This window comes from Musa acuminata, chromosome BXJ1-7, assembly GCF_036884655.1.
Source record: "Musa acuminata AAA Group cultivar baxijiao chromosome BXJ1-7, Cavendish_Baxijiao_AAA, whole genome shotgun sequence".
Taxonomy (NCBI): Eukaryota; Viridiplantae; Streptophyta; class Magnoliopsida; order Zingiberales; family Musaceae; genus Musa; species Musa acuminata.
Genome location: NC_088333.1, coordinates 36,431,806 through 36,459,609, shown reverse-complemented (window position 1 = coordinate 36,459,609; position 27,804 = coordinate 36,431,806). Strand labels below are relative to the sequence as shown.

Below are 27,804 nucleotides of genomic sequence, written 5' to 3'. Positions count from 1 at the left end.
ATATAATTAAAAGAGAAATTTTTTAATAAAAAATAAAATAATATTAAACAAAAGGTATGATTAAAAAACACTCATAAAATATTTCTATGTGCACATATCTTTGTTTCATGAACCATAGTCATATTTATACTACCTAATGATAACTATTTTATTAGGATCACTTTCAGCTTGATAGAAACATATCAAAAAGGATGTTGAATGTATGCTTGACTTAGAATAAGAGTGCAATTAAGGAAGAAAACAACAGTAATGAAGAGCAACAAGAAAGTGCACATAGTGGTTCGGTCGTCGTAACCTATGTCCACTCCCAATTCCTTCTCCGTTAAGGTCATCATCATCCACTAATGGTCTTCCTTCAATGGGTGAAGACCAACCACCCTCTTATAACTCTTTCTCCTTTATACAGGTTTAGGAGACAATATTTTTCAAACCTCACACCTCTCTTAGATTGATAACAAAACTAAAGAAGGAAGAGGAGGACACTTGGCACTTTTTACAACACTTTCACACCCCAAAACGTCAAGACTTTTGTTCACACTTTAGTGCTCTTTCTATTAGGATTAATATGACACTAAGAGTAGAGTGGGGGGGAGGGGTGGTGGGGGGTGGGGACGTAAAAACATCAATTTGAAAAACTAGTTCGATGAAAACCAATATCAGAAATATGTTTAAACTTGAAAGCATTTGTAAGTGTAGTAAATAAGTAAGCAAGTAAATTAGTTAGCAATTATAAATAAAAAGCATAAAAAAAATTATAAACTAATTTATAGTGGTTCAGTCGTCATGACCTACGTTTTCTCTCGATTCCTCTTCCGTCGAGGCTACCGGCATCCACTAATGGTCTTTCTTTAATGAACGAAGACTAACTACCCTCTTACAACTCTTTCTCCTTTTTATGGGTTTAGGAGACAACCTTTACAAGCCTGACATCTTTCTTGAATGCTCACAATATTAGAAAGGGAGGAGGACACTTAGCACTTTTATAACATTTTCACACCTTAGAAATCTTTCCCCTTTCTATTTAATTCTTACTACTCCATGCAGGAATAGCTAAGGTATTTATAGACCCCAAATGACTTCAAAAATAAAGTCAAAAAAGTCTCATCCTAGGTTTCCTAGATCCTGACATATAATCGCCTGTGATGGGCAGTACCACTGCCTGCAACACTAATATTGGGCGGTACCACTATTTAGTCTGGCGATACTACCACTTGACATAGTTTGGGAGACTGTATCTGGGCGGTACCATCGTTTGACACAATCTTGAAGATTGTGTCTGGGCGATACTACAACTAGTCTAGTGGTACCATCGCTAGACTTTGCTACAAGACACTTAATGAGCCTTTCTCTTGGCCGAAAATAGCTCTTATTCAAGCCCAATTAGCCTCTAATCAAGTTGGCATGGTTATACCTAAAACTAACTCAATTAGACCTTTAGATTACTTCGATCTAGATAAATTATTACAAGTAAGAATATTAAGTTGTCCAGCATGTCATTGGTTCATCTGACGCTTCGTTCGAACTTTCGGCACATCATCCTATCTTGTGACGTATTGCCTAATCAGCATGTTGACCTCGTAACACTTGATTTCTTTGGTGCAATATCCGATCCTTCTAGCCCAATGCCCGAACTCATGGCACGAAGCCTCCTATCGACATGTCGACCTTCCTTTAGTCCGACATCTAATCTTATGACATATTACATTCCGACCCAACTTGATTCTTCCTGCTTTAATCAAATTGTCTCTCCATGATTGAAGCTAGTCCTGCATCAATCAAAACACACATTAGATTATAACTTTATCAATTAGTTTCATCATAAAAATTCATGATTCAACACTTTAATAATGCAGAAAGGAGTGGGGTATTTATAGGCCCCAATGGCTTTAAAAATAGAGCCAAACAGTGTCTCATCTCGGATTTCCGAGGTACTAGCGGTACCACCGTCATTATTGGGTGGTACCACCACCTGTAGACTAACACTGGATGGTACCACCACCCAGTCTAGGCGGTACCACCACCCAGTCTAGGTGGTATGACTGCTTGACAAAGCGTCGAAGACCGAGCTCAAGCGGTACCACCACTTGATAGGGTGATACCACCGCCTGGCAGCATTAACTATCAATAGTACCATCGCCCAGACCACCTGAGAGGCTGAGTTTCAAGCAGTACCACCACCCAGTTCAGGTGGTACCACTGCTCAGTTTGGGTGGTGCCACCACTTGACATGGTTCCAAATGGCTGAATGGGCTATCCAACCAGCCCAATTCAGCCTTGTTAAGGGCCCAGTTAGCCCCTATTTGAGTTAGTAGGATTTCTCCCAAAACTAACTCAATTTTAAGTTATAACTATGATATTTAAGGCTAAAATAATTAAAATATAAGCAATCTAATTTGTCTAGCACGTCAATTGTTCAGCCGAACTTCGGTGAATTTTCGACGAACTCCTAGTGAACTTCCAGTGAGTGTTCACTACATCGTATGATCCTTTGGTGTATCTCCCAATTCATTTGGCCCGATGCCTAATCATTCACTTTGGCCCAACTTTGATTCTTCTTTAATCATTTTGCCTTTCTTACGATCGTAGTTTGTCCTGCATCACTTATCTCAACACATGAATTAGATCATTAATTCACCAATTGATTTCATCATCAAAATATGAGATTCAATATATTTCACCTTATCGTCTCACCCATGATTAAGTTAGATGTAGGAACTATCATCATCATAATAACTTTTTAGATTATAGACCACTTAGATAGAACTATTTGGAACATAGTCAGAACCATTCAAAATATGACAACTACTGAGATAACTACTTATAAATCAATTCTCAACACTCTCCCTCGATTTATAAGAACATACACTAATTTGAGACATAAAATAAATATGCTTATGAAATATAAGTGATGGTGAGAATATCTGCAACTTGTTCATCTGTGCTACAATACTTCACTATTATGAATACTTGCTACAAAATCCCGGATGAAATGATAATCTCTATATTCTTCATTCTTCCATGAAAAGTTATATTCTTCGTTATTGTAATTGTGGCTTTGTTGTTATAAAATATTTTAGTTGCATCCTTTTATTCTTAATGAAGTTCTCCAAGAAGTCTTCTAAGCCATATTGCTTAATAAGTTGCTGATGTTGCAGCTACAGCTTCCGATTATGATAGTGTAGTTGTTACTTGCTTCTTTGAACTCTAAGATATGGCTTATGATTTGAGGTTAAAAATATTACCTAAAGTACTCTGTTTTTCATCCAAAGCTCCTACCTAATCATTATCAATGAAACCAAATAATTTACATTTAAAATTATGATAATACCAAATGCCATAATCTATAATTTTAGCAATATAACGTAGAATTTTTTAATAGCTCTGAGGTGATGTTAGAATTTTTTAATAGCTCTGAAGTAATGTTTGCTTAGATTATGCATAAACCTAGATACTATATCAATAGAAAAGGTAATATTTTGTTGAGTATGAGTTAGATAAATCAAACATCCAACCAAACTTTTGTAATATCTTACATTTATTAAATATGTACCATCTTTAAGTTCTAATTTCTCATTTATATTCATGGGTGTTATTGTAGCTTTCAATTAATCAAGTTAGACTTTTTGAATAGAACCATTGCATATTTTCTTTATGAAATAAACAAATTTATTTGATCCTCGCTTCACTTTCAACCTATGAAAATAGTGCAATAAACCTAAATTTGACATTTCAAATTTATTTATCTGATAAGATCCTAAAGTCTTATCATCGCTCTGATACCAAATGATAAGACCCTAAAGTCTTATCATCGAAGAAAGGGGAGAAATGGGGATGATAATGATCGCTTCGAGAGGATCGGCCTCCTTGATCGCTTCGAGGGGATCGACCCTCCTTGATCACTTTGAGGGGATCGGCCCTCCTTGATCACTTCGAGGGGATCGGCCTCCTAGGGTTTGTCAAAAGACAGAATAGTATTTTTCATAGATTACTAAAAAGAAGCAGTTACATCCCTATTTATATAGTTCCACCTAGAGTTCATCATGACTTGAACTCTAATAATAAATAAATATTAGATAAACCTCTACTTGACTCTAACTGAACCAAATCGACTCAATAAACAAATGGACTAAACAGACTCAATAAACATTATTCAAAAGCTCAGAAAAAGGGTCCTAACAGTTCCTCCCTCTTCAAATCAGCCTTGTCCTCAAGGCTGAGCAGCATCAATCTCGGGGAGCTTCTCTTTCAGCACTTTAGCCAAAGATTATCTACAACGTATCACAACCCGTTGATCAAGTAAGTATGGTCTCCACTTTTTGACAGTGTAAGCAATAAGTCGATCTTTCAGTGTAGTAATCGCTACAAGAAATTTCTGGCCTTTGCTATCATAAGTTAAAATTCATCCATCAGCTTCGAATATATCACAGCCTTCAATGTGGTGGGCTAATTGGGCTGCAACTTTCCTATTCATAAAATTATTAGTGCTATCTGTATCAATCCAAATAGTGACAGGTTGATGCTTCAAAGTTCCTCCGATTTTCATAGTTTGTGGGTTAGTGTAGCCAGCCAATGCATGCACTATATGTGTGATGACTTCAATATCTTCATCAGTTTTCATACCTTTATGATCGGAGTCCAACTCTTTTACTTCTGGTTCCTCTCTAGTTGGCTCAATCATCAGAAGTTGCCCTTGTTTACATCGGTGCTCCATACTCCACTTTTCATCATAGTACAAACCCTTTGTTGATCTTTCCTTAAGTTCTTCTTGGGTTAGTCTTTGGGTGTCAAGGCTTTGGTTGGGAATAGATAGGGCTGGTGGCTTACTGATCATCTGGTTATTGTCACTTCTGTTTCCATAATTTTCCCTATTGATTTTTTTCTCATGTAGATGTGCGAATGAGATGGCAGCTATCATAGTGCGAGGTTGACGAGTCTTAACTTCACACTGGATCTCTGGAATAAGACCTTCAATAAATGTATCCAGAAGTTGTCGTTCTGAGCAATCTCTAGCTTGATTTGATAATATTTCAAACCTACTCTGATATTCCAACACTGTAGAAGTCTGACAAATTTTTGAGAGCTGTCCATCCACCTTCATGTATGAGTAGATTGTGTCACAATCTTGGGGCCCTTTTCTAGTATTTCCAGATCTGTGCAATATAGAACTTGAGCTCCCACCTTGTTGAAATTTACTAAGGCTCCCCAGTAAGTCCTTTTTTAAATCATTAAGTACTTCTTGTAACCGGTTCTCAATTCTAATTTCCAATGCTTCCATTTGTGCTTTCACTGAGTTATCGGTGGCCATTTCGTAAGACTGCAAATATGTAATCTCAACTCTTATTTTTGGTGTTGGTCAAGGGCATCAATCACTGCCCTATTCGGTGCTGCTGTTGTGATGCAGTCGGTGGCAACACTATGGGAATGAAGGGTTACTGCGAGGATGCGGGGATGTAGCTGCGGTCGCTGCGTTGTCACGGACAAACTTCTAAACAGGGTGTTTGATGTAATGCTTGGGCATGTCCGTGTCTTTTGTTATGTTCATGCTTTGTACAGCATGTAGAGGGACGGCCGAAGGCTTATAAGTCCCATTTTAGTTGGGTCGGTGGCCGCTTTAGGCTTGTAAATAAAGGTTGTGTCATGTGGACACGTAGGAGAGATTATTCGGTCTATAATGGACCATTTTACCCTTTGTTGTGCAACTGTTCAGAGCTTGTAAAGTCTGTTTGTAATTTGCATTGTCTATGAAGTGTTTTTCGGACATGTTTGCTTGTGGATCCCGAGTGAGGCGTTTTCTCTGTCTTGTTCTCTCTTTTGTGAGTCCTAAGGGACTAGGGGAGGCTTCGGGGAGGCTGACCTTTGCGGACGGACACGCAAGGGTGCCGCACGACTTAGGCAAAACCAGCTAAGTCCGTGTCATATGGTATCAGAGCGGGACAAGCACTCATAAAAACACTTAGCATGCAAACGTGGGGGACCTAGCGGGGCTGCGTTGAGGGCAGTCAGCACACGCGCGACTGTTTGGGGGAAAACGGGCATGGAGATGTAGGGAAAAGGAGTCGCTCAGAGGAGCGGGCATCTGAGATTGGCATTCAGAGGAATGGCCAACCCTTCGCGCAAGAGGCACCACGAGAACAGACAAGCTTGGAAGAATTTGAAGCGCACAAAGGTTGGGGTGGCTGAGTTTGAGCTACAGCTCAACGTTGACAACCATACCTGATGGTGCTCAAGGCAAGCGGGGCGCTTGGCAAAAGGATGAGACCATGCAAGGTGGAATGAGTTGTTCAACGACCAAAAGAGTTATGCAAAGCTCACAGAGGTGAGGGGAATTGCTAGCTCGAAGAATTTGGTGCTCATGCATGGGCGTGTATGCGGACGATGGAATGTTCGTGGCCATCCCAAGGCGACCGAAACTCGGCGCCATGGAGCATTGAAACTTTCTCTTCGGCATGTGAAGGATACGTCCGTAGGAGGCTGAAAGGGTGCAACGAGTTCAGCATGTTGCTAGGCCTTGAGGGGTGCAGCGGGGGCTGTATTGACGTGGAGTCGCAATCTAGCAAGTGTGTTTGCAGGAGGCAGAACAATGCACAGTTTGTTCAGCAGATCGGAGTAGTCCAAGGGGATGGTGGTCTCCGAAACGAAGAGAAATGTTGCTCCAACGGGACAGTTATCCAGGAGGGATAAGTCCCGGCTCTCCAGAGGGAGAATCATGTGGGGCGGACCTCACAAGTTGAGGAGGAGTATCTCAACAACCAACAACCCCACGAAGCTCGACGGACTGAGCAAGCGGCGAGGAGTCGTCACATGATCTCGCTTGAGAGAATGCATTGGTGGATGCATTGCGAGATCAAGTGGGGGAGTGACCCAAAGCAACACAAATGAAGGCACACTTAGAGTCGATATGGAGATCGGACTCAAGGGAGGGCTGACCCGTGGAATGGTAGGCGCGAGGGCCACCATCAACTCAATGCAAAAACGAGGAGCGGAGCAACTTGGGTGTAACTTGGCGAAGTACCCAAGCCGCATGAAGGGAGCCAGCATAGAAGATGGAACATGGAGCAGAGGCTTAGTGCTTTCCTTGGACAGAGGTCAAGGACATGAACTCTTGTAGAGGCAAGAGCAGGATCATGTTGTTCCATGGGTCATTCATTCTAATGGAGCGGACTCATCTTGCATGGTGCCAAAGACGGAGGGAGCTTCGGGGCACATGCACTTCATCTCGGAGGAGCATTTGGTGGAAGAACTAAGGCGACTCAGTTTGCGGAGGCGAAGTTGAGTTCAGAAGGCCTTAGCACGGGGCAAGAGGACGCAGAGGCGGGTACTCTTGAAGAATATGCCACAGTGTTGTCATTCAAGTTGTTGTGAAGGAGGCGGTACGCAGCGAAGATTGTGCTGGTAGGGGCAGAGGCCCAGGATCCAGACAATGGTGCACTGATTGCAGCGAAGTCGGGGGACTTCGGGAGCTACTAGGCGACGGACTGTCCTAGAGCGGTGCTTCATCTAGGTGTGACCCAAGAGTGGGTGGATGAAGGTCGATTGCCAAAGGAGCGAACAAAATCGAAGGTGGAGGAGACCCTGCGATGTATTGGCAGAGGCCACACATGGAGGGTTCACAATTCGAGTTTATTCCACAAGGATCAGAATGCAATGGAGATGTCACCAGTAGGCGACATGGTGCAGCGGATCATGGTGGAACAGTTCGTGGCAATGCGATACACACGACTGTGCCCCGTGAGGGACAAGATCATACGAAGGTATGATCGGGAGCTACTGGGAGCTCCACTTCGGTGAACAACACGACGGCAAGAAGGGCTATGGATTCAAGGAGTGAAGGCCATGGTACCGTAGAGGCGGGTCTTCCGGGCGTGCATCGAATTTTGCATCGGATGAAAGCCTTGGTCATCAGCATATGGGGGCTGTGTTCCACCAAGGGAAAAGTTCAAATGCAAGTACCAGTGAGTCCCATGGGAGGGACTTGATCATACAGCAGTATGATTGAAGCAGCTGGAGAGTTAGACTGCTCCAGAGCTCACATTCGCTTAAGGGAGCTCGACAAGTCAGAGGACAAGATCGAGTAAGCGAACGTTGCTACCAAGGAAGCTAAGGAGAGCAGAATCGGTGCAAACCCTACAACGTGATGGCAGTGGCCATGCATGGGAGTTGCAGTCTGTCTTTCCATCGACCAAAGGGAGCTGTTGGGAGAACACAGAGATGTTGAAGCAGGGGGTCGAAAGGGGCGAGGAAGCGACGACGAGTCCAGAGGGACTTAGCTACCCAAAATCCAACATCAGTTAGAATGGAGGTGGACTCAGAGGAGTGCCACAGAGGCATGTCTACTGATTGTGAAGAAAAGGGATGCAGATGTGAGTCGACGGATAGTAGTGCCATGGGCATGGCAGCGCCATGGTACCGCAGAGGCGGGACTTCCGTGAAAGGCATTGATCCCTTGCTCTCACGGAGGGAGAGCGCTTGGTCGTGAAAGGGGCCGAGGAGGTGGAGCATGCAGAGGCAATCTCCAAGTACCGAGACAAGGCTGAAGGGCAAAGGCCAAGAAACTTCGTAAGACCGGTGTCAACAAGTTTCTCATCAAGATAGCCGTAAGTGAAGGACTTCGGGTCATGCAAGAGTGCACGACCAAGGAACGAAGCAGGCAGTACGCGGTGCTGTACCTTTGCTACTCAGTGGAGTAGGCGGCAGGGTTGATGGAGAAGACGGTACAATCCCAGAGGCGACCTCATCTATCAGAGAATTACTCCAAGTTGGGGTGAAAACTTCCCGCATTCCAGAAGTTCGATGGCATTGAGAAGGTGAATCACAGTAGCTAACTCAACGCAAGGAGTGCAAACACTTCAAGTGCTTTAGAAGTGTGAGCAAAGAGCAGGCGAAGTCCAGTAACCAGCTTGATGCATGAAGTACAACCTCGAGGAGGCGGGCGAAGTCAAGTAACCTTTGCCTTCTCAACTCTTAAGAGAATGGGCGAAACCGAGTACCCCAATTCTCTTATCTATCCAGCAGAGGAGCTCTGCACAAGTTCAAAGACCCTTCGAAGATAATGGAAGACAATAGTTGTCAAATCCTCACCAACGGTGATCAGTGCTACTGAGAGTAGATTGTCCGCTTCATTTCCTAACGAAATGTCAATCGAAAGCGGAAGTGATGCGAACCTACTTGGATGTGACAACTAACTGAAAGAAGAGTCAATGAGCAGATTTGTGGAGGAAGGACCCAAAACTTCATAAGTTTGCGAGGCGATGCTCGTTAAAGCTCCAACAAGCATCCACCCAGTTCAAGCAGTATGAGAATCTCTGAGAGACTGGCGCAGTAAGGATGGTCTTTTCCTTCATCTAGCGGATCCGCAGGAATCAACAAGGATCAACACAACTCAGCCAACCCCACAACAGAGTCAAAGTCATTGGTGAGTTGTAGCAGCATGGCGGATCAAAGGTTCGACTACTCAAAAACAGCAGCGGAGAGCAGTTGGGAGCCAGGAGACACATTGCAGCTGGAGCAGAAGATTGAAGACTCAGCAAAGGCGAAGAGTTGCAGTGTTCACAAAGGCTTCGACGAGGACGTCGAAGGGATAAGTGGGGGAGAATGTCACGGACAAACTTCTAAACAGGGTGTTTGATGTAATGCTTGGGCATGTCCGTGTCTTTTGTTATGTTCATGCTTTGTACAGCATGTAGAGGGACGGCCGAAGGCTTATAAGTCCCATTTTAGTTGGGTCGGTGGCCGCTTTAGGCTTGTAAATAAAGGTTGTGTCATGTGGACGCGTAGGAGAGATTATTCGGTCTGTAATGGACCATTTTACCCTTTGTTGTGCAACTGTTCAGAGCTTGTAAAGTCTGTTTGTAATTTGCATTGTCTATGAAGTGTTTTTCGGACATGTTTGCTTGTGGATCCCGAGTGAGGCGTTTTCTCTATCTTGTTCTCTCTTTTGTGAGTCCTAAGGGACTAGGGGAGGCTTCGGGGAGGCTGACCTTTGCGGACGGACACGCAAGGGTGCCGCACGACTTAGGCAAAACCAGCTAAGTCCGTGTCAGCATGGGAGGCAACGATGCTTGTTGCGGTTGCTGCGTAGAGAGATCGCTATTGCTGAGGGATTGGAGGCAGCGATGGTGGTGTGGCTAGGGCAGCACCGCCAAGGGCTCACCGCTGCGATGGCTGCGACGGCGCGGATGGAAGGCAGCGTTGCTCTATTTCTGTCACACTGCAGAAGGAGGCACTGGTGAGAGGCAACAATGCTTGTTGCAGTCGCTGCGTGGATGGATCGCTGCTGCTGAGGGCTGGGAGGCAGCGATGGTGGTGTGGTTGGGGGCAGCGCCGGTAAGGACTCGCCACTGCGGTGGTTGCAAGGGAGGAAGAGTTGCTACCCTATGTTTTTGTCACTGTATGAGATGAGAGCGCTGAGGCTGAAAGGCGACGGTTGTGACTGCTGTGACCCAAGGAAGCAATCGCCGAGCAGCCGGGTTGAGGCTGCGGTGATGGCAACCAACAACTGCAGCAGTGGAGGCAGAAGCGGTGATGGCAACCAACAACTGCAGCAGTGGAGGCAGAACAAGAGGGAGTTGGCGTTGAAGCGGCCGGGGTTGAGGCTGCAGTGGTGGCAACTGGCGGCAGCGGCAAAGATGCAGAGCAAGGGGGCTGCAGCAACGGTGCAGATCCAGGGGGTTGAGGTGAAGGCTGCGGTGGCTGGCAGCAGCAGTCGTTGCTGGCCGGAGCGCAGCGGCGGCGGTGGAGAAGGAGGCAGCGAGGGTCGTGGCAGGCTGGGCGGCGAGCAGCGTCGTCGCTGGCTGGGCAGCAGTGGCGACGGTGGTGGCAACCGGCGTTCGCAGAAGCAAGGGGATGTGCGACTTCGGCAGCAAGGGGACCCGCGATTGCGACGGTGGTAACTGCCCTGTTTCGGTCACCACGGATGCAGAGCAAGGGGGAGCAGCGGCTGGGAAGCGAGCGGGAGCAGCGGCTGGGAGGCGAGCGGCGGTCGTCGCACGGGAGAGCAGCGGCTGGAAGGCGACGGTGACGGCGCTCAAGGCGACGGCGGCGGCTGGAAACAAGGGCAGCAGATGTGAGTTGCCCGTGATTGCCCTGTTTCGGTTACAAAAGATGCAGAGCAAGGAGGATCGGCTGCTGGGAGCCGTGCGGCGGTCGTCGTACGGTCGCTCGCAGCGGTGATGGGTCGACTGGGCGGCGACGACGCTGGAGGTGGCGCGGCTGGTGGAGGCGCGGCTGCGATCGACGAGGGGATGCGGCAACAGAGGAACTCTGTTTCTTCAACCGTTGCAACGAGGGGCTGCGGTTGCGACCCAAGGGGGCGGTACGACTAGAGTTGCGGTGGAGAGGCAGCGGTGGTGGCGCGGCTGGGAGCAGCGTCACCAACGATCGCCGAGGAGGAGAGTCGAGCGGCTAAGCTGCGACGCAAGGGGAGGCGGGTGGCGGCAGTAGGGCTGGGATGGACGCTGGCAGCGTCGTCTCCTGGCCGGGGAACAGCGGCGGTGGTGGTCGCTGGCCGGGAAGCGGGGCAATGGTGGGCGCTGGCCGGAGAGCAGCAGCGACGGGTGGGTTGGCCGGAAGTAGGGGACGCAGGGGTGGCTGCGGCTTCATCTTCCGCTCGTGTTTTTTTTTTTTTTTTTTGAACGAGATGAGGCAGCGAGGAGGTCGAGCGGTGGTCGAAGGTCACTGGCCGGGGAAACAGCGACAACAGTGAAGAAAGAGTTGCCTTGTGTTAGTTTGGCAAGTCCCATAGTCTCACATCGGGAAAATCAGACTTGTTATCTCATATTGGAACTATAAATAAGGGCCTGGGCTTTGTCTCACATCGGGAAAATCAGACTTGTTATCTCATATTGGAACTATAAATAAGGGCCTGGGCTTTGAAGTCAGAGGCACCACAAGAGGTACCATAAGTGGCACCACAAGAAAAACCTAAGTGTTTGCTTTGGGTTTAAGTCCATACTCATTTAAATAGTTTGGACTTATAGTTTGGTTTTTCTTGTTTAGTATTTTCGGGTATTTTATGGCCTAGGAACATCTTCCTAAGGCATTTATAATTGTCCCTCTTTTGCAATAGTAATTTGCTCCTCTTTCGTCCGTGGATGTAGGTCAAAGTCAATTGACCGAACCACGTATATCTGGTGTTCTTGTCTTGCTTTTATTCTTTCCGTTTTATTGTCTTGTTGGGTTGCCAAAATTACCTTATGATAAATTTCCTAGGGCTAGCTCTAACAAACTGGTATCAAAGCCTAGTTCTGGGATCTTTTGGCAACGATGACAATAACAAAGATTGTTGTCGAGAAATTCGACAGAAATGTCAACTTCGGCTTGTGGCAACTCAAGATGGAGGCCATTCTAGTTCAAGACGGAGTTGATTTGGTACTACAGGGAGCCGAGAGCATTCCAGATGATATGTCAAAAGAAGAGCTTGCGGGTATGGATAAGAAGGCCCGATCAAGCATCATTCTAAATCTCTCTGACGAGGTTTTACGGGAGGTAGCTACGGAGACTGCGGCTAAGAGCATGTGGGACAAGCTTAAAGCCTTGTACATGAAGAGGACAGTGGAGAATCGTCTCTACTTGAAACAGAGTCTGTATATGCTTCGGATGATTGAAGGTACATCTATACTCTCGCATCTTGATAAGTTTGATTCTTTGGTTATGGATTTGGAGAATATAGATGCAAAAATTGATGATGAGGATAAGGCTTTGTTACTCTTGTGTTCTCTTCCCCAATCTTTTAAGCATTTCCGTGATACTTTGATTTATGAAAAAGAAACAGTTTTGTATCAAGAAATTAAATCTGCACTGAAATCTAAGGAGCAGATAGATAGGAATATCACAGGGGAAAGTAGAGAGAATCAGGCTGAGGGTCTGATTATTAGGGGGAGAATGGATAAAAGAGAATTTGACTGTAGTAGATCTAAATCTAGATCTAAATCCAGACATAAAAATTTGGAATGCAGATATTGTCATAAAATGGGACACATTAAATCTGATTGCTTTAAATTGAAAAATAAATTAAAGTAAAAGAAAAAATTTGTTGAGAAAACTATTGAATCTGCTGAAGTTAGTGTAGCAATTGATGAGAATGTTGGAAATATTTTCTCTGCTATTAATGACAGGACAAGGTCTAAAAATGAATGGATTTTAGATTCAGGTTGTTCTTATCACATGTGTCCCAATAGGGATTTGTTTTCCACGTATGAATCTTGTAATGGTGGAATTGTTTTGATGGGCAATAATACCGCATGTGATGTTGTTGGTAGAGGTACAATCCGAATTAAAATGCATGATGGTATTGTGAGGACGCTCACTAATGTTAGAATCTCATCTTTTTAGGCACCCTAGAGGCTCTTGGGTGTAAATACACAGCTGAAGGTGGAGTTATGAAAGTTTCTAGAAGTGCCCTTATTGTTATGAAAGCTTGTAGGTCTGGTAGCTTGTATATTTTGCAGGGAACTACTATCACAGGTTCGGTTGCAGTTTCGTCATCATCATTGTCTGATTCTAACATCACCAAATTATTGCATATGCGTTTGGGTCATATGAGCGAAAAAGGTATAAGCATATTGAGCAAAAGGGGCCTACTTTGCGGACAGAGTACTGGGCCACTGGACTTTTGTGAACACTGCATTTTTGGAAAGCAGAAAAGAGTCAGCTTCACTTCTCCGGCAGTTCACAAAATAAAAGGTACTCTTGACTATATTCATTCAGATCTTTGGGGTCCAGCTCATGTTCAGTTTAAGGGTGGTGTCAGGTATATATTGACTTTCATTGATGATTATTCTAGGAAAATTTGAGTTTATTTTCTGAAGCATAAAAATGATGTTTTTCTAATATTTAAACAATGGAAGGCTTTGATTGAGAAGCAAACAGGTAAACAGATTAAGCGGTTTCGAACAGATAATGGCTTGAAATTTTGTGAAGGTGATTTTGAAGAATTCTGCAAAAATGAAGGAATCGTTCGACATCGCACGGTTAGGATGATACCTCAGCAAAATGGTGTGGCCGAACGTATGAACATAACACTTTTGGAGAGAGCGAGATGTATGATCTCAAATGCAGGGTTGACAAAGGACTTTTGGGCAGAGGCGATTAATATGGCCTGTTACGTTGTCAACCGCGCTCCTTCTGCAGCACTTGACTTTAAAACTCCGGAGGAAGTTTGGTCAGGTACTCCTGTTGATTATTCTGATTTAAAATTTTTTGGGTGTCCAGCATACATGCATGTAAATGAAGGAAAATTAGAGCCTCGAGCTAAAAAATATATTTTCCTTGGGTATGCTTCTGGGGTGAAAGGATACAGATTATGGTGTTCTGATCCCAAATCTCCAAAATTTATAATCAGTAGAGATGTTACTTTTGATGAATTATCTATGTTATCTTCCAAAGAGGATTCTACTAGTTGTACAAATGATAGTGCGTAGAAGCAGGTGGAGCTTGAGATTGGTAGTTCAGATTCTTTTAAGTCGAACTCTTCTACTCAAAGAATGCCAGTAGGTGGTCCCAAGTCTACTGACGCAGATGATCCAGAGGAAGAGCAATATTCCATAGCCAAGGATAGATCACAGAGAGAAATTCGACCACCACAAAGATATGCAAATTTGGTTGCATATGCTTTGTCTGTTGCAGAAGAGACAAGTGAAGTTGGTGAGCCTACTTCCTACTCAGATGTAGTTTCTTATGATAATTTCGCTAAGTGGTTGATTGCAATGAATGAAGAAATTGAGTCTTTCCATCGGAATAGAACTTGGGATCTTGTGAAGCCGCCTTCGGGTAAGAAAATTGTTGGATGCAAATGGGATATTATTGCTGAGGGAAAGGTCCTTGTTCAGAAAATTCATACGAAGGACAATCCAGCTGATATGTTTACGAAGCCTCTTCCAGTTTACAAGTTCAAGCAGTGCTTGGACTTGGTTGGTGTTCATTGTTGGTGATTGCCCGTTGGGGCTGTTATGAAGAAAGTGGAGCAAGTTTTGTTGGGACATGCCAAGGTGGAGATTTGTTAGTTTGGCAAGTCCTATAGTCACACATCGGGAAAATCAGACTTGTTATCTCATATTGGAACTATAAATAAGGGCTTGGGCTTTGAAGTCAGAGGCACCACAAGAGGTACCATAAGTGGCACCACAAGAAAAACCTAAGTGTTTGATTTGGGTTTAAGTCCATACTCATTTAAATAGTTTGGACTTATAGTTTGGTTTTTCTTGTTTAGTATTTTCGGGTGTTTTATGGCCTAGGAACATCTTCCTAAGGCATTTGTAATTGTCCCTCTTTTGCAGTAGTAATTTGCTCCTCTTTCGTCCGTAGATGTAGGTCAAAGTCAATTGACCGAACCACGTATATCTGGTGTTCTTGTCTTGCTTTTATTCTTTCCGTTTTATTGTCTTGTTGGGTTGCCAAAATTACCTTGTGGTAAATTTCCTAAGGCTAGCTCTAACACCTTGTGGTGGTGGGGAAGAAGGTCACTGGCCGGGGAAACAGCGACAACGGTGAAGAAAGAGTTGCCTTGTGGTGGTGGGGAAGAAGGAAGCAAGGTTGCGGCGGATTGCGCCAAGGATCGTTGCTCTGATACCAAATGTTAAGACCCTAAAGTCTTATCGTCGCTCTGATACCAAATGATAAGACCCTAAAGTCTTATCATCGAAGAAAGGGAAGAAATGGGGATGATAATGATCGCTTCGAGGGGATCGGCCTCCTTGATCACTTCGAGAGGATCGACCTCCTAGGGTTTGTCAAAAGACATAATAGTATTTTTCATAGATTACTAAAAAGAAGCAGTTACATCCCTATTTATATAGTTCCACCTAGAGTCCATCATGACTTGAACTCTAATAATAAATAAATATTAGATAAACCTTTACTTGACTCTAACTGAACCAAACCGACTCAATAAACAAATGGACTAAACAGACTCAATAAACATTATTCAAAAGCTCAGAAAAAGAGTCCTAACATTATCATGTATTTTTTAAATTCTACCATAAAAGAGTTAGATGAACCCATATATATAATATCATTAGCATAAAGGTAAAATATGAGAATATTATATTTACCCTCCTTCTTTAGACAAAGAGCAGGTTCATCATTGCTCCTCTTAAACCAATTTTGATGAAAATAATAATCAATTTTGGTGTATAATGCCCTTGGAGCTTGTTTAAGCCCATAAATAGTTTCTTTAGCTTATACATCTTTTTTTTATATCCTTTAACTAAAAAACTTTTGAGTTGAGTAACAAAAATCTTTTCTTATAAATCTTCATTTTAAAATATATATTTTATATCAAATTAATAAATAGGTCAACTCAAGTAAGCAACTAAATCTAAGACAATTCTTATGGTTTCAAATCTAGCAATTGGAATATCATCAAAATTAATAGCTTATTGTGTTAGGATCAAGAGCACTAAGAGGGGGGGGGGGGGGGGTGAATTAGTGCAGCGGAAAACTTTCAACGTTTAAAACTGCGTTTGTACGACAAAACCGATTTCAGTAGAAAAGTCGATTTATAAATTTCTTTAACTTAAGATTAGGCAAGAAGTAGTTAAAATGAATCTGTTAAGGCATTTTGCAGTTGTGACGGAAATCAGAATGTAAGCGCAAACTGAAATACAATGTTCGTACGAGAAAAGCGATTTACGTCTAAACACGATTCGGAAAATATTGAGCTTGGAAACGCAATCGTAAAAGCGCAGAAGGCAATAAGCTATGAAGGAGGTTTGCAGTAAGGATAATAAGCTCAAAATAAATGCAAACCAAAGAAGACGGAAGTTTACAGTGGTTCGATCAATCGTGACCTACATCCACTCATTCGATTCCTCTTCCGTCGAGGCCACCGGAATCCACTAACGATCTTCCTTTACTAGGCGAAGATCAACCTCCTTCTTACACCCCTCTTCTCCTTTTACTAGGTTTAGGAGACAGCCCTTACAAGCACTCACTCTCCTCTCTTAAACAGAATTCTAACACTTAAGCTAGATGAGGGAAATTCTAGAGATTGCAGCAGTGTTTTCTCTCTTTTAATCTCTCTGTGCTTATGTATTTTACCTAGGGATTTGAGGGGTATTTATAGGCTCCAAACCAGTTTGAATTTGGAGCTCAAATCTGTAATCCACAGGAATTTCGGGGTCTAGCGGTTGCACCGCCTGACTGGGGCGGTTGCACCGCCTGACTGGGCTCGAAGACTAAGCCTCTGGGCGGTGCCACCGCTTGTCAGGGGCGATTGCACCGCTGTCAGAGGCGGTTGCACCGCCCAATCTCGCTCGGAGACTGAGCCCTAGCGGTGCCACCGCTTGCTGGGGCAGTTACACCACCCAGCTTTGCTGGGAGATCCTCTCCTGGGCGGTGCCACCGCTTACACTATTTCAGCTCACTGGTTGGGCTCCAAACTTGGCCCAAATTAGTCTGAACTTGGGCCCAATTGGCCCCTACTTGGGTTATAGGATTAACACATAATCCTAACCTTAATTAACGTGCTAACTATGAATTTAAAGATATTTTCTAAGCTATTACAAAGTCCGCAAGTCAAGACTTCTTCTAGCGAGCTTCTGGCAAACTTTCGGCGGTCTTCCGATGAACTCTCAGAAACCATTCTGCGGACTCCCGGCAAGCTCCTAGATGAAGAACCTAGGTCATCCACCCACTCTTGGGTCACACCAAGATGAAGAACTGCTCTAGGACAGTCCGTTGCCTAGTAGCTCCCAAAGTCCCCCGACTCGTTGCAATTAGTGCACCATTGTCTGGATCTTGGGCCTCTACCCCTACCAGCACAATCTTCGCCGTGCACCGCTTCCTTTATAGCAACTCGAATGGCAACACTGTGGCATATTCTTCAAGAGTACCCGCCTCTGCGTCCTCTTTCCCCGTGCTAAGGCCTTCTGAACCCAACTTCGCCTCTGCAAATTGAGTCACCTTAGTTCCTCCATCAAATGCTCCTCCGAGATAAAGTGCATGTGCCTAGAAGCTCCCTTCGCCTTTGGCACCATGCAAGATGAGTCTGCTCCGACAGAATGAATAACCCATGGAACAACATGATCCTGCTCTTGCCTCTACAAGAGTTCATGTCCTTGACCTCTATCCAAGGAAAGCACTATGCCTCTGCTCCATGTTCCATCTTCTATGCTGTCTCCCTTCATACGGCTTGGGTACTTCGCTAAGTTACACCCAAGTTGTTCCGCTCCTCGTTTTTGCATTGAGTTGATAGTGGCCCTTGCGTCCACCATTTCACGGGTCAGCCCTCCCTTGAGTCTGATCTCCATATCGACTCCAAGTGTGCCTTCATTTGTGTTGCTTTGGGTCACTCCCCCACTTAATCTCGTAATGCATCTACCAATGCATTCTCTCAAGCGAGATCATGCAACGACTCCCCGCTGCTTGCTCAATCCATTGAGCTTCGTGGAGTTGTTGTTTTGTTGAGGTACTCCTCCTTAACTTGTGAGGTCCGTCTCACATGATTCTCCCTCTGGAGAGCCGGGACTTATCCCTCCTGGATAACTGTCCCATTGGAGCAACATCTCTCTTCGTTTCGGAGACCACCATCCCCTTGGACTACTCCGATCTGCTGAACAAACTGTGCATTGTTTTTGCCTCCTGCAAACACACTTGCTAGATTGCGAGTCCACGTCAATACAGCTCTCGCTGCACCCCTCAAGGCCTAGCAACATGCTGAACTAGTTGCACCATTCAGCCTCCTACGGACGTGTCCTTCACATGCCGAAGAGAAAGTTTCAATGCTCCATGGCGCCGAGTTTCGGTCGCCTTGGGATGGCCACGAACATTCTATCGTCCGCATACAAGCCCATGCATGAGTACCAAATTCTTCGAGCTAGCAATTCCCCTCACCTCTGTGAGCTTTGCATAACTCTTTTGGTTGTTGAGCAACTCATTCCACCTTGGATGGTCTCATCCTTTACCAAGCGCCTCGCTTGCCTTGAGCACCATCAAGTATAGTTGTCAACGTTGAGCCGTAGCTCAAACTCAGCCATCCCAACCTTTGTGCGCTTCACATTCTTCCAAGCTTGCCTGTTCTCGTGGTGCCTCTTGCGCGAAGGGTTGGCCATTCCTCTGAATGCCAATCTCAGATGCCCGCTCCTCCGAGCGACTCCTTTTCCCTACATCTCCATGCCCGTTTTCCCCCAAACGGTCGCGCGTGTGCTGACTGCCCTCAACGCAGCCCCGCTAGGTCCCCCACGTTTGCATGCTAAGTGTTTCTATGAGTGCTTGTCCCGCTCTGATACCATCTGTCACAGACTTAGCTGGTTTTGCCTAAGTCGTGCGGCACCCTTGCGTGTCCGTCCGCAAAGGTCAGCCTCCCCGAAGCCTCCCATGGTCCCTTAGGACCCACAAAAGAGAGAACAAGATAGAGAAAACGCTTCACTCGGGATCCACAAGCAAACAACTCCGAAAAACACTTTATAGACAATGCAAATTACAAACAGACTTTACAAGCTCTAAACAATTGCACAACAAAGGGTAAAATGGTCCATTATAGATCGAAAATCTCTCACACATGTCCACATGACATTACCTTTATTTACAAGCCTAAAACGGCCACCAACCCAACTAAAATGGGACTATTAAGCCTTCGACCGTCCCTCTATATGCTGTACAAAATAAAACATGAACATACCAAAAGACACGGACATACATAAGTATTACATCAAACATTCTGTTTAGAAGTTTGTCCGTGACATGAGCAATAATAATCTCATCCAATGAGAATGGTTTACGAAGGCTGATATGATTAGTAGAGAAAATACTTTGGACGTTAGGACAAGTCTACCATTAGAGAGGACAGACGTGTTAATAGCAGTCCAAAGGTTGGTGTTCCAAGAAGCAAAAGAAGAGAGAATCTGTGTTTGACTTCATTCAAGTCATGGTTAATGATCCGGTGAATGGAGTTCCTCTCCTCCTTGAGGTTGAATGTTTTATGGAGGACAGAATTCCTCATCTCCTCGAGGTTGAATATTTTATGAAAAATTTAGAGTTGAGTAACGAAGTTGTAAGGATTATGCCCTTATTACATAGTAAAGTGAGTTTAGACCCTTCCTGAGAGAGGGAAAGAGAGGTATCCTTGGCTTCAAGAGTAGTGATCTCTTGGGAGTTAGATTTTATAAGGTTTTCCGCTTGTTTTAATAATGATGTCAGCTATAGTTGCTCCACGATTATTTTGATACATGACAAAAACTTTTAATCTGACAACATCAAAATATTATGGTTTGGCGACTAAAAAATAGAGTCATAATAGTTTTTTGATGTCACTGCTAAAATACTTCCATTCTTTGATCATAAATTTCAAAATTTTTAAATCATTTTGGTATATATTAAATTATATCATAGTTGCTGATATTTGATGGTGGAATTGAGAATGAAAAGGATTGAGAATGTGCCGGTCTTCCTTCTTGACAATACTTCCCAACGATTCGTGATCATAAAAATTGGACTATTCCATTTAGCTTCGTGACACATTTGATCTGATTTATTTTGCAAAAAGAACAATATGGCTTTATACATCAAATAATAAGAATAATAGTGAAATATAAGTGTATCCGATTAGGAAAACAACATAACTTATATGAATAAAATATAAAATTTTTAATCCGACAACACATGTTCTGATCAAATTATTATGGTTTGGCAACTAAAAAAATAGAGTCATAACATGTCATGTTTTCGATGTCACCGCTAAAATATTTCCGGTCATCAAAACAATGTCTTCGATACGTATAGATATGCTACTGCCAAGTTGGATTGAATAAATGGTGACAACAAAGTCCAAATTTTCTGTGAGACAAGGTAAAATACAATTATCAGGTCAAAACATACAAATTCAACTACTTAAGGAAATGAACATGTTACCGGGGGACATATAATCGATAGTAGATCATGATAAAAGATCATAGAGATATATGAAAATCTAATATTTAAGAATAAATCATATATTTGAGTAACTGATTTAATTACATGATTTGAATGCATGTTCTTCTTCACTGGTGAAGCCTTCTCTTTCTTGCCGTTCGACGAGCAGTTCCTCATCTCCGAGTATTCTCCTCTCGGCGAAGTGCTCTCCTTCTTTCTTCAGTATCTCTTCTCTACCACCATCGATCCTCCTCATCGGCAAAGCGCCTGCCCGTTCTTCCTCATTGGCGAAGCGCTCTCTATCCCGAATTGCTCGCTGTCCGATGATAGCAATCCCTCCTCTCTTGGCTGTTGGTTTTCTCTCGGTGGTCCATCTACTCGAACAAGACTTCCCTTCTTCGTTGTCTGGCGACTGCAATCGTCTTCTCTCAGCAACTATCCTCACAAATCTATAGCTGTCAACACAGTGTTCCCTGATTTGATCAATTCTTCAGCGAACTACCACCTCCGGTGACGTTGATCAGATCAACGTTTCCCTTTCTTCCTCAGTGACCGCTACCGCTCTTTGCCCTGCATCGAGTGTCGTGTTGGCTGCCTCGCAGCATCCACTGCACCCTCCTCCTCCCAACTCTTTGCTTTAGGCATTGTCACATCTCTTCCTTTTCTAACAACTGTTGCTGTAACACCCTTGATTAGTCGCACATTGGAAGTGGACAACATTGAGATTGACTTATAAAGGTCTGATGAGTATATTATTATTAACTTTAGCTTAAACATTTTGATCAATGGTTTATATCAAACGAAATTGATAGGTCAACTAACCCATTAAACCCGCGTCATGACAGTTTGCTATTGCCACTCCAAAATCAAGAAAATCCAGAGCATCCGCCTGCCATCTTCCTCAAAATAGATTTAAGCATGCCCATCACTATTAATTTGAATATATGATTGAGTATATAAAAATCTCTCTCTCATCTAAATACTCGTCTTCTCATGAATAAAATTAATTCTCTTTCATAATATATTTCTCAATTCAAAAATTAGCTCTCAATCCAACAATTAGCTCTCAATCCAAGAAGCTGGATTGAATCGACCAAATTCATAGTTTGCAAGATGTCAGTAGGATCCGCAGCTCTCTTTTTATCCTTGTATCACACTCCTGCAATAGACGAGAAAGGGGAGATTTTTCATGTTCAACTCAAGGGAATAATTGGTAAAACTGATGAAGGAGAAAATACAATCACAAAGGTGTTTTATCTTCAAAATAAAAATAAAATATAAAATATCACTCAACAAGAGGAGGTAGTGAATGCTACCCAAAACGTGTTCTAACAATTTATACCACTCTCGATGCCATTTGTAAAAACATGATTCATAAAATACTCTGGGTCATAATATGACTATTAACAAATAATTTTTACAATAAAAATCTAAGACAAAAGTTACAAATCTCTTCTTTCCTAATGAATAAAATAAAACATTAAGATCCTTCCCAAAGAGTTGAGATCCTAAAGTAATGACAATTCAAGAAGCCAAGGATTTAAACAACTTTCCCCTCGAAGAACTTATTGGATCTTAGATGGCTTATAAAATGATTTACAATGCTCATGAAGAGCTTGAGAACAACCTTCCAAAGAACAGGAAGGATATTACACTAAGAACTCATGAAGACCATTCGAAAGAAAATTCAAATGATGAGTGATACTCAAGACCCAATTTTGGTTGGATATAGGTACCTTGCAGATCGTGATATCATAAGTTGTGAAGCTGAGGCAATTCGGGAGGTTTTGATGGCTGCATCAGTGGATGTTCAAAAGATTTATAGTTAATTTGATTATATGTGTATTGTTTATATGATACACTACAAACATGATATTTTCTGGATGAGGACTCTTGTGAATTGCATCATCAAAAGGGATGTGGATTTATGTAAATCTAATAGTGTGGACTCACACCCATGTATAAAGAATATCCTAATGAGCCACAAAAAAGAAATTAAAAAAATTCTAGTACCCTTAATTTCATCTTATTCATTTTTGAATTTAACTAACAAATCGATCATCCCTCTTTGGGAGTATTCTATCTAAAGTTGTTTTGGCTTCGGAATCTTGATGATTAAGGTTTCATTTTGTGTAATTCTGCTTATTAATATTTGTATTGTCAGAAGGTTGATTCTGTGATGAATGGGGACAGTTGGCATAGGTTGTGAAAATTATCAATATTACCGAAGGTTAGTATATTTTTTTAGAGAGAAGTGTGGCCCTCTCAATTGGTCATTTTTTTGTGCTCTGATATGCACAACTCCTTTTGTAATTTTATGGTTTAGCTAATATAATTTTTCTTCTTGAAGAAAAAAAAATCAATCATCCTAATTTATCCAAAATGTAGCTTGAATATATATGTTTCTGAATTGTAATCATCCCAAACTTAACTAAGAAGTATCTTGATATCTGATGTAGGCATCTACAAAACCCAACCTTACCATCCCTACACTCTATTTAGCATAGCAGCTTCAAGAGCCTTTCTTAAGTTGTCAAGACTGAAAAGAGTGAAAATTGCAAATAGCTAATATAATTTTGTAACACATGCCAGCAACTTGCAAATTGCTTTGAACTACTGTTAAGCAAGGATTTCTGTTTTCCATAGATAATACTGGCTTGAGCTTCCCAGGGCTAGTACAGTACACGTTAATTTACAAAGGCTTAAATATATTTCACAATAAAGGATTCATAGAAGAAGCAAGCATAGTACAATACACGTTCATTTACAAAGGCTTACATATATTTCAGAATAAAGGATTCATAGAAGAAGCAAGCATCGTCATACAATCAAAGTGGAACAGGATGTACAAGTAACAAAGAGATATATTCCTTCGTCTTCGTAGAGGAGTTGGTGTATCCATCGATGTACTTATAAATATTTTCTGCCACTCGTGAATAATTAATAATCCTTTCAAGTAAAGCAATGGAGAATGCAGTCGGATTGAGGCACTCTTCATTTATCTTCTTCCATGCATCGTCAACTAGACCTTGGAGCTTCTTACATGCCACATGCACATCTGTTCCGTATTCTTTCATGTAGCATTGGACTGTGGAGGCAACATGTTCCCTAGTTTGTTCCAACTGTAAATTTCATGAAAAAAGAGGATTAATGATCTACAAACTGAATTCTAACAGATCCTTTCAGGATTTACATGCTCATTATATTAAAACAAATTGATAGACTATTATCAATAATAAGGTGTAGATGAAAGGAATTTGGGAATCTACAGATATGGAAGCTTACGAATGGGAGTTTTTTTGTTTGTACTAGATTTCTTAGTATAAAATCATTTATGGAGTTCAGCAAAACTTTGGTAATGCAATTGAGTGACACAATAAATGCTTTTGAGGAGATAAATAGAAGGAATATTGAAGACAACTTTGGAGATTACCTATTAAACCTCAATTATGGTCCATCTCAGCTAATTGGAGAAGTATGTTATTTTCTTCTTTTTTTTTATGTTATCATATTTCTACTACGAGATAAATCAATGCAAAATTTACCATGAAAAATGTTTCTATAATGCAAAACACTGGAGATTATATTATGACTATACCTCATGTGAAGAAATGTCATTCATGATACGACCAATTTTTGCAGAAGCTTGGACAATCTTTGGGAAACTAGTAATCCACTCAAATGCCTCCTTAGTTGCTATTTCTCCCATTCCAACGAAAGAAGCACATTCAAGCATAGGATATCCTAAACTGATGAGGGAAACATGTAGATGTTCTTCCAAAGTTGGTACGTAATGTTGATCTCTCCATTTGGATTCCTCAAAATAAGCTTCAGATAAATCTTTCATCTGTACCCAAGTAAAACAAAACCATTCCTTAATATTTGTAATGCAGAGTAGCGTCTACAAGTGGGACAATCTAAGTTCAATACTGTCGCATCTCAAATGCTTATTCTTTGCATTGGCCATTAGTGGATTCATTTATTACTTATGTAACGCTAATTAATAAAAGTGAAAATAAGATGAACCTTATAATCTCATCACTCACCGCTTCCTTTAGATAGGTTATGCGATATTTCTCACTGGAAGCCAATAAATCTTCAAACTCTTTAAAGGTGTGTATTAGCTTTAGATAATAATCTTTCATGTACTCTGGTAATTGATGAACAACCTTTGCGTCCCACCTGCATATGTATTAGTTTCACCATCTTTAGAAAAATAGAACATAAACATACATGTTGTTATTTTGCTATACACAATGATTAAAACTATTATGCGATATTTTATTTTCTTATGTGATATTACCAGTGGCACCTTTTGTTATCATCTATTGAGCCATGATAGTAAAAGGTAATCTGTCCATCGATATAAGATTTACGAACCTTTGAATTGCCTCAGTTAGTCGTTGACTCTCCTCCAATGTGCTATAGACATCATATATGTCGTCTAGAATTGAAGTAAGGGCAATCACCTTGGTCGTTATCACTCGTGCACGAGAATAGTAGGGTTCAAAGTATACCCCCAGGATCCAGAAATAGCATTCCACCGATCTATCTCGAGCAAAACTGAAATTTTTTGAGGGGGCTAAATCATTCCACCACCTTCAAGTCGTTCACAAATCAAAATGGCATTACATATCAATTAAAGTTTGATTGGAGGAGGAACCAAGCTCAGCAATTAGCCTTCACTTGTTTACATTTGCAACTTGATTGTATCTTTTTTAATTTATAAAAATCCAGAAGAAATATAGCTCCAGGGAATTCAAAAGTGAGGAGGAGCTTACTTGGTGATGTTCTTAAGTTCCTCGCGATGAAGAGATTGCAACAAATTGAAGTCCAACTTTGCAAGCTCCAGGATGGCATCATCTCGTGTGGCATCCTCTTGGAATATAGAGATGTACTCTCTTGCCAAGAGCCTTCTTATTCTTCGACAGAGAGGTGTCTCGAGGTCAAGAGACACTTGCTTTGTTAATGGTTGTTTAAGACCGGCTAATGCAGACACTAGGTTATTCTTCGTAAAAGAGATGGCTTCATCAAGAATGATCTCCCCTTGAGTCCCAAGATAGGCTGCGTTGTACAAGCATAGTAGTCCCTTCACATCACTGCCCAACGTAGACATGAAACTCCCTCCCTCATCTCTGAACTCGTTAAAGGCATCTACAGAAATACAAAAGATTTTTTGTTTTGAGAAAAAAAAACCATAAAGCCATATAATAAAATAAATTTGCTGTTTTAAATGATTATGTGATAATCAAAATAATGACTTTGGTGAGTGATTTTTATGTTTATTTTACCAAAGAAAATATTTTTGGTACTGTCAACATCTATGATTGAATTAAATAAAAGATGATAAAAAAAGAAGATCATATTGTTTTGGATCACACATACAAATACTGCTTTTATTTTAGGGAATTAAGTGCATTATTTGGGGACACATAATATCCTTGTTGTCAATATCAGCATCATGGATTTGACTTGATGCATCGCTTTTTCCCTTTTGAAAGTGATAATCCAATCCAAGAAGCTGGATTGAATCAATCAGTTCCATGGTCTGCAGCAGATCAGTAGTATCATTGAACATGCTCTTTACTTGCCCCCTCAGCTCTCCAGCTCTCTATTTCATCCTTGCATCACACCTCTGCATCATCCATGAATTTATATATATATGTATATATACATACATACATACATATATATATATATATACATATATATACATATATATACATATATATATATACATACATACATATATATATATATATAGATATATATATATATATATATATATATATATATATATATATATATATATATATATACATACATACATACATACATATATATATATATATATATATATATATATATATATATATATATATATATATACACATACATATATATATATATATATATATATATATATATACATATATATAGATATATAGAACAAAGTACATCTTTTTAATATAGTTGTTATAGGAGATCAAAACGTTTTGAAAGTGTGAGGACTGATTTTTTGATGGGCTGATTAAGTTGTTTTCTTAAAACAAAACTCCTCCATCATTTCTAAAATACAAATTAAATTACTTTTGCAAACATAATTATAGATAAAACATACAAATACATCTACTGCAATGAAACGTAAGAGCATATTACCAGGGGTCACATGATACCCTTGTTGTCTCAGCAGGCGAAACCGGAGAGCAGTATCGTAGAGACCATGATCGTTAAAATCGGCATCATGGACTCGGTTTAATGCTTCACTTATTTCTTTCTCGAAGTGATAACTCAATCCGAGAAGCTGGATTGAATCGACCAATTCCATAGTTTGCAAGATGTCGGTAGTGTCCTTGAACATGCTTCTTACCCGCTCCATCAGTTCTGCAGCTCTCTCTTGCATCCTTGCATCGCACTCCTGCATCCTCCACAGCATAGCAATTAATTGTTCAACCAACAAAACCGAAAGAAAGTAGCAAGCGCACATTTTTCATGTTAATGAAACATTAACACCATTCGTTCTCGGAGAGTTTCTTGCCTAAAACTTAGAACATATGTGAGATATATGTGTATATACATGCCTGTGTACTGGGGGAGGACTGGGCCTGTAAGATAAAGTAATCACCCCAAACGGTGGGATGGTAGCTTGCAGACTTGCGAATCACCACTTCATCACCTGGAACGTGTGGCTGCGAAATCACGTTCTCCATTCTGATCTAGATGCAAGTGATGAGAGGATGGCGAGAGCCTGCAGCCTCGTGTAGCAATTTATAGAGTCTTGAATCAGGTTTGGTTTCGTAAGTGTCACGTTTTATGAGAAAGAAGATAACGAATGGGCCACCAGGAACTGTACGCTCCTTTTTGATTGGCTTATGTTTTAGCTTATCCATCATCTTTAATTGACGTCCTATGATTAGTTTTGCTTCTAATAATATAGGAAAAAGACGAGATATAATTTGT

At 41.8% G+C, this 27,804-nt stretch overlaps 1 protein-coding gene across 1 annotated transcript; it reads right to left on the bottom strand.

The window, feature by feature from the left end:
* Nucleotides 1-23,535: 23,535 nt before the first annotated feature.
* Nucleotides 23,536-27,388, bottom strand: LOC135680005 (alpha-humulene synthase-like). Its single transcript, XM_065193986.1, has 6 exons — nt 27,004-27,388; nt 25,626-25,998; nt 25,225-25,443; nt 24,891-25,026; nt 24,443-24,691; nt 23,536-23,966 (listed from the first exon to the last, which is right to left on the bottom strand). The coding sequence occupies exons 1-6, from the start codon at nt 27,329-27,331 to the stop codon at nt 23,673-23,675; spliced, it is 1,599 nt and encodes a 532-aa protein (XP_065050058.1). The 5' UTR covers nt 27,332-27,388; the 3' UTR covers nt 23,536-23,672.
* Nucleotides 27,389-27,804: the final 416 nt, after the last annotated feature.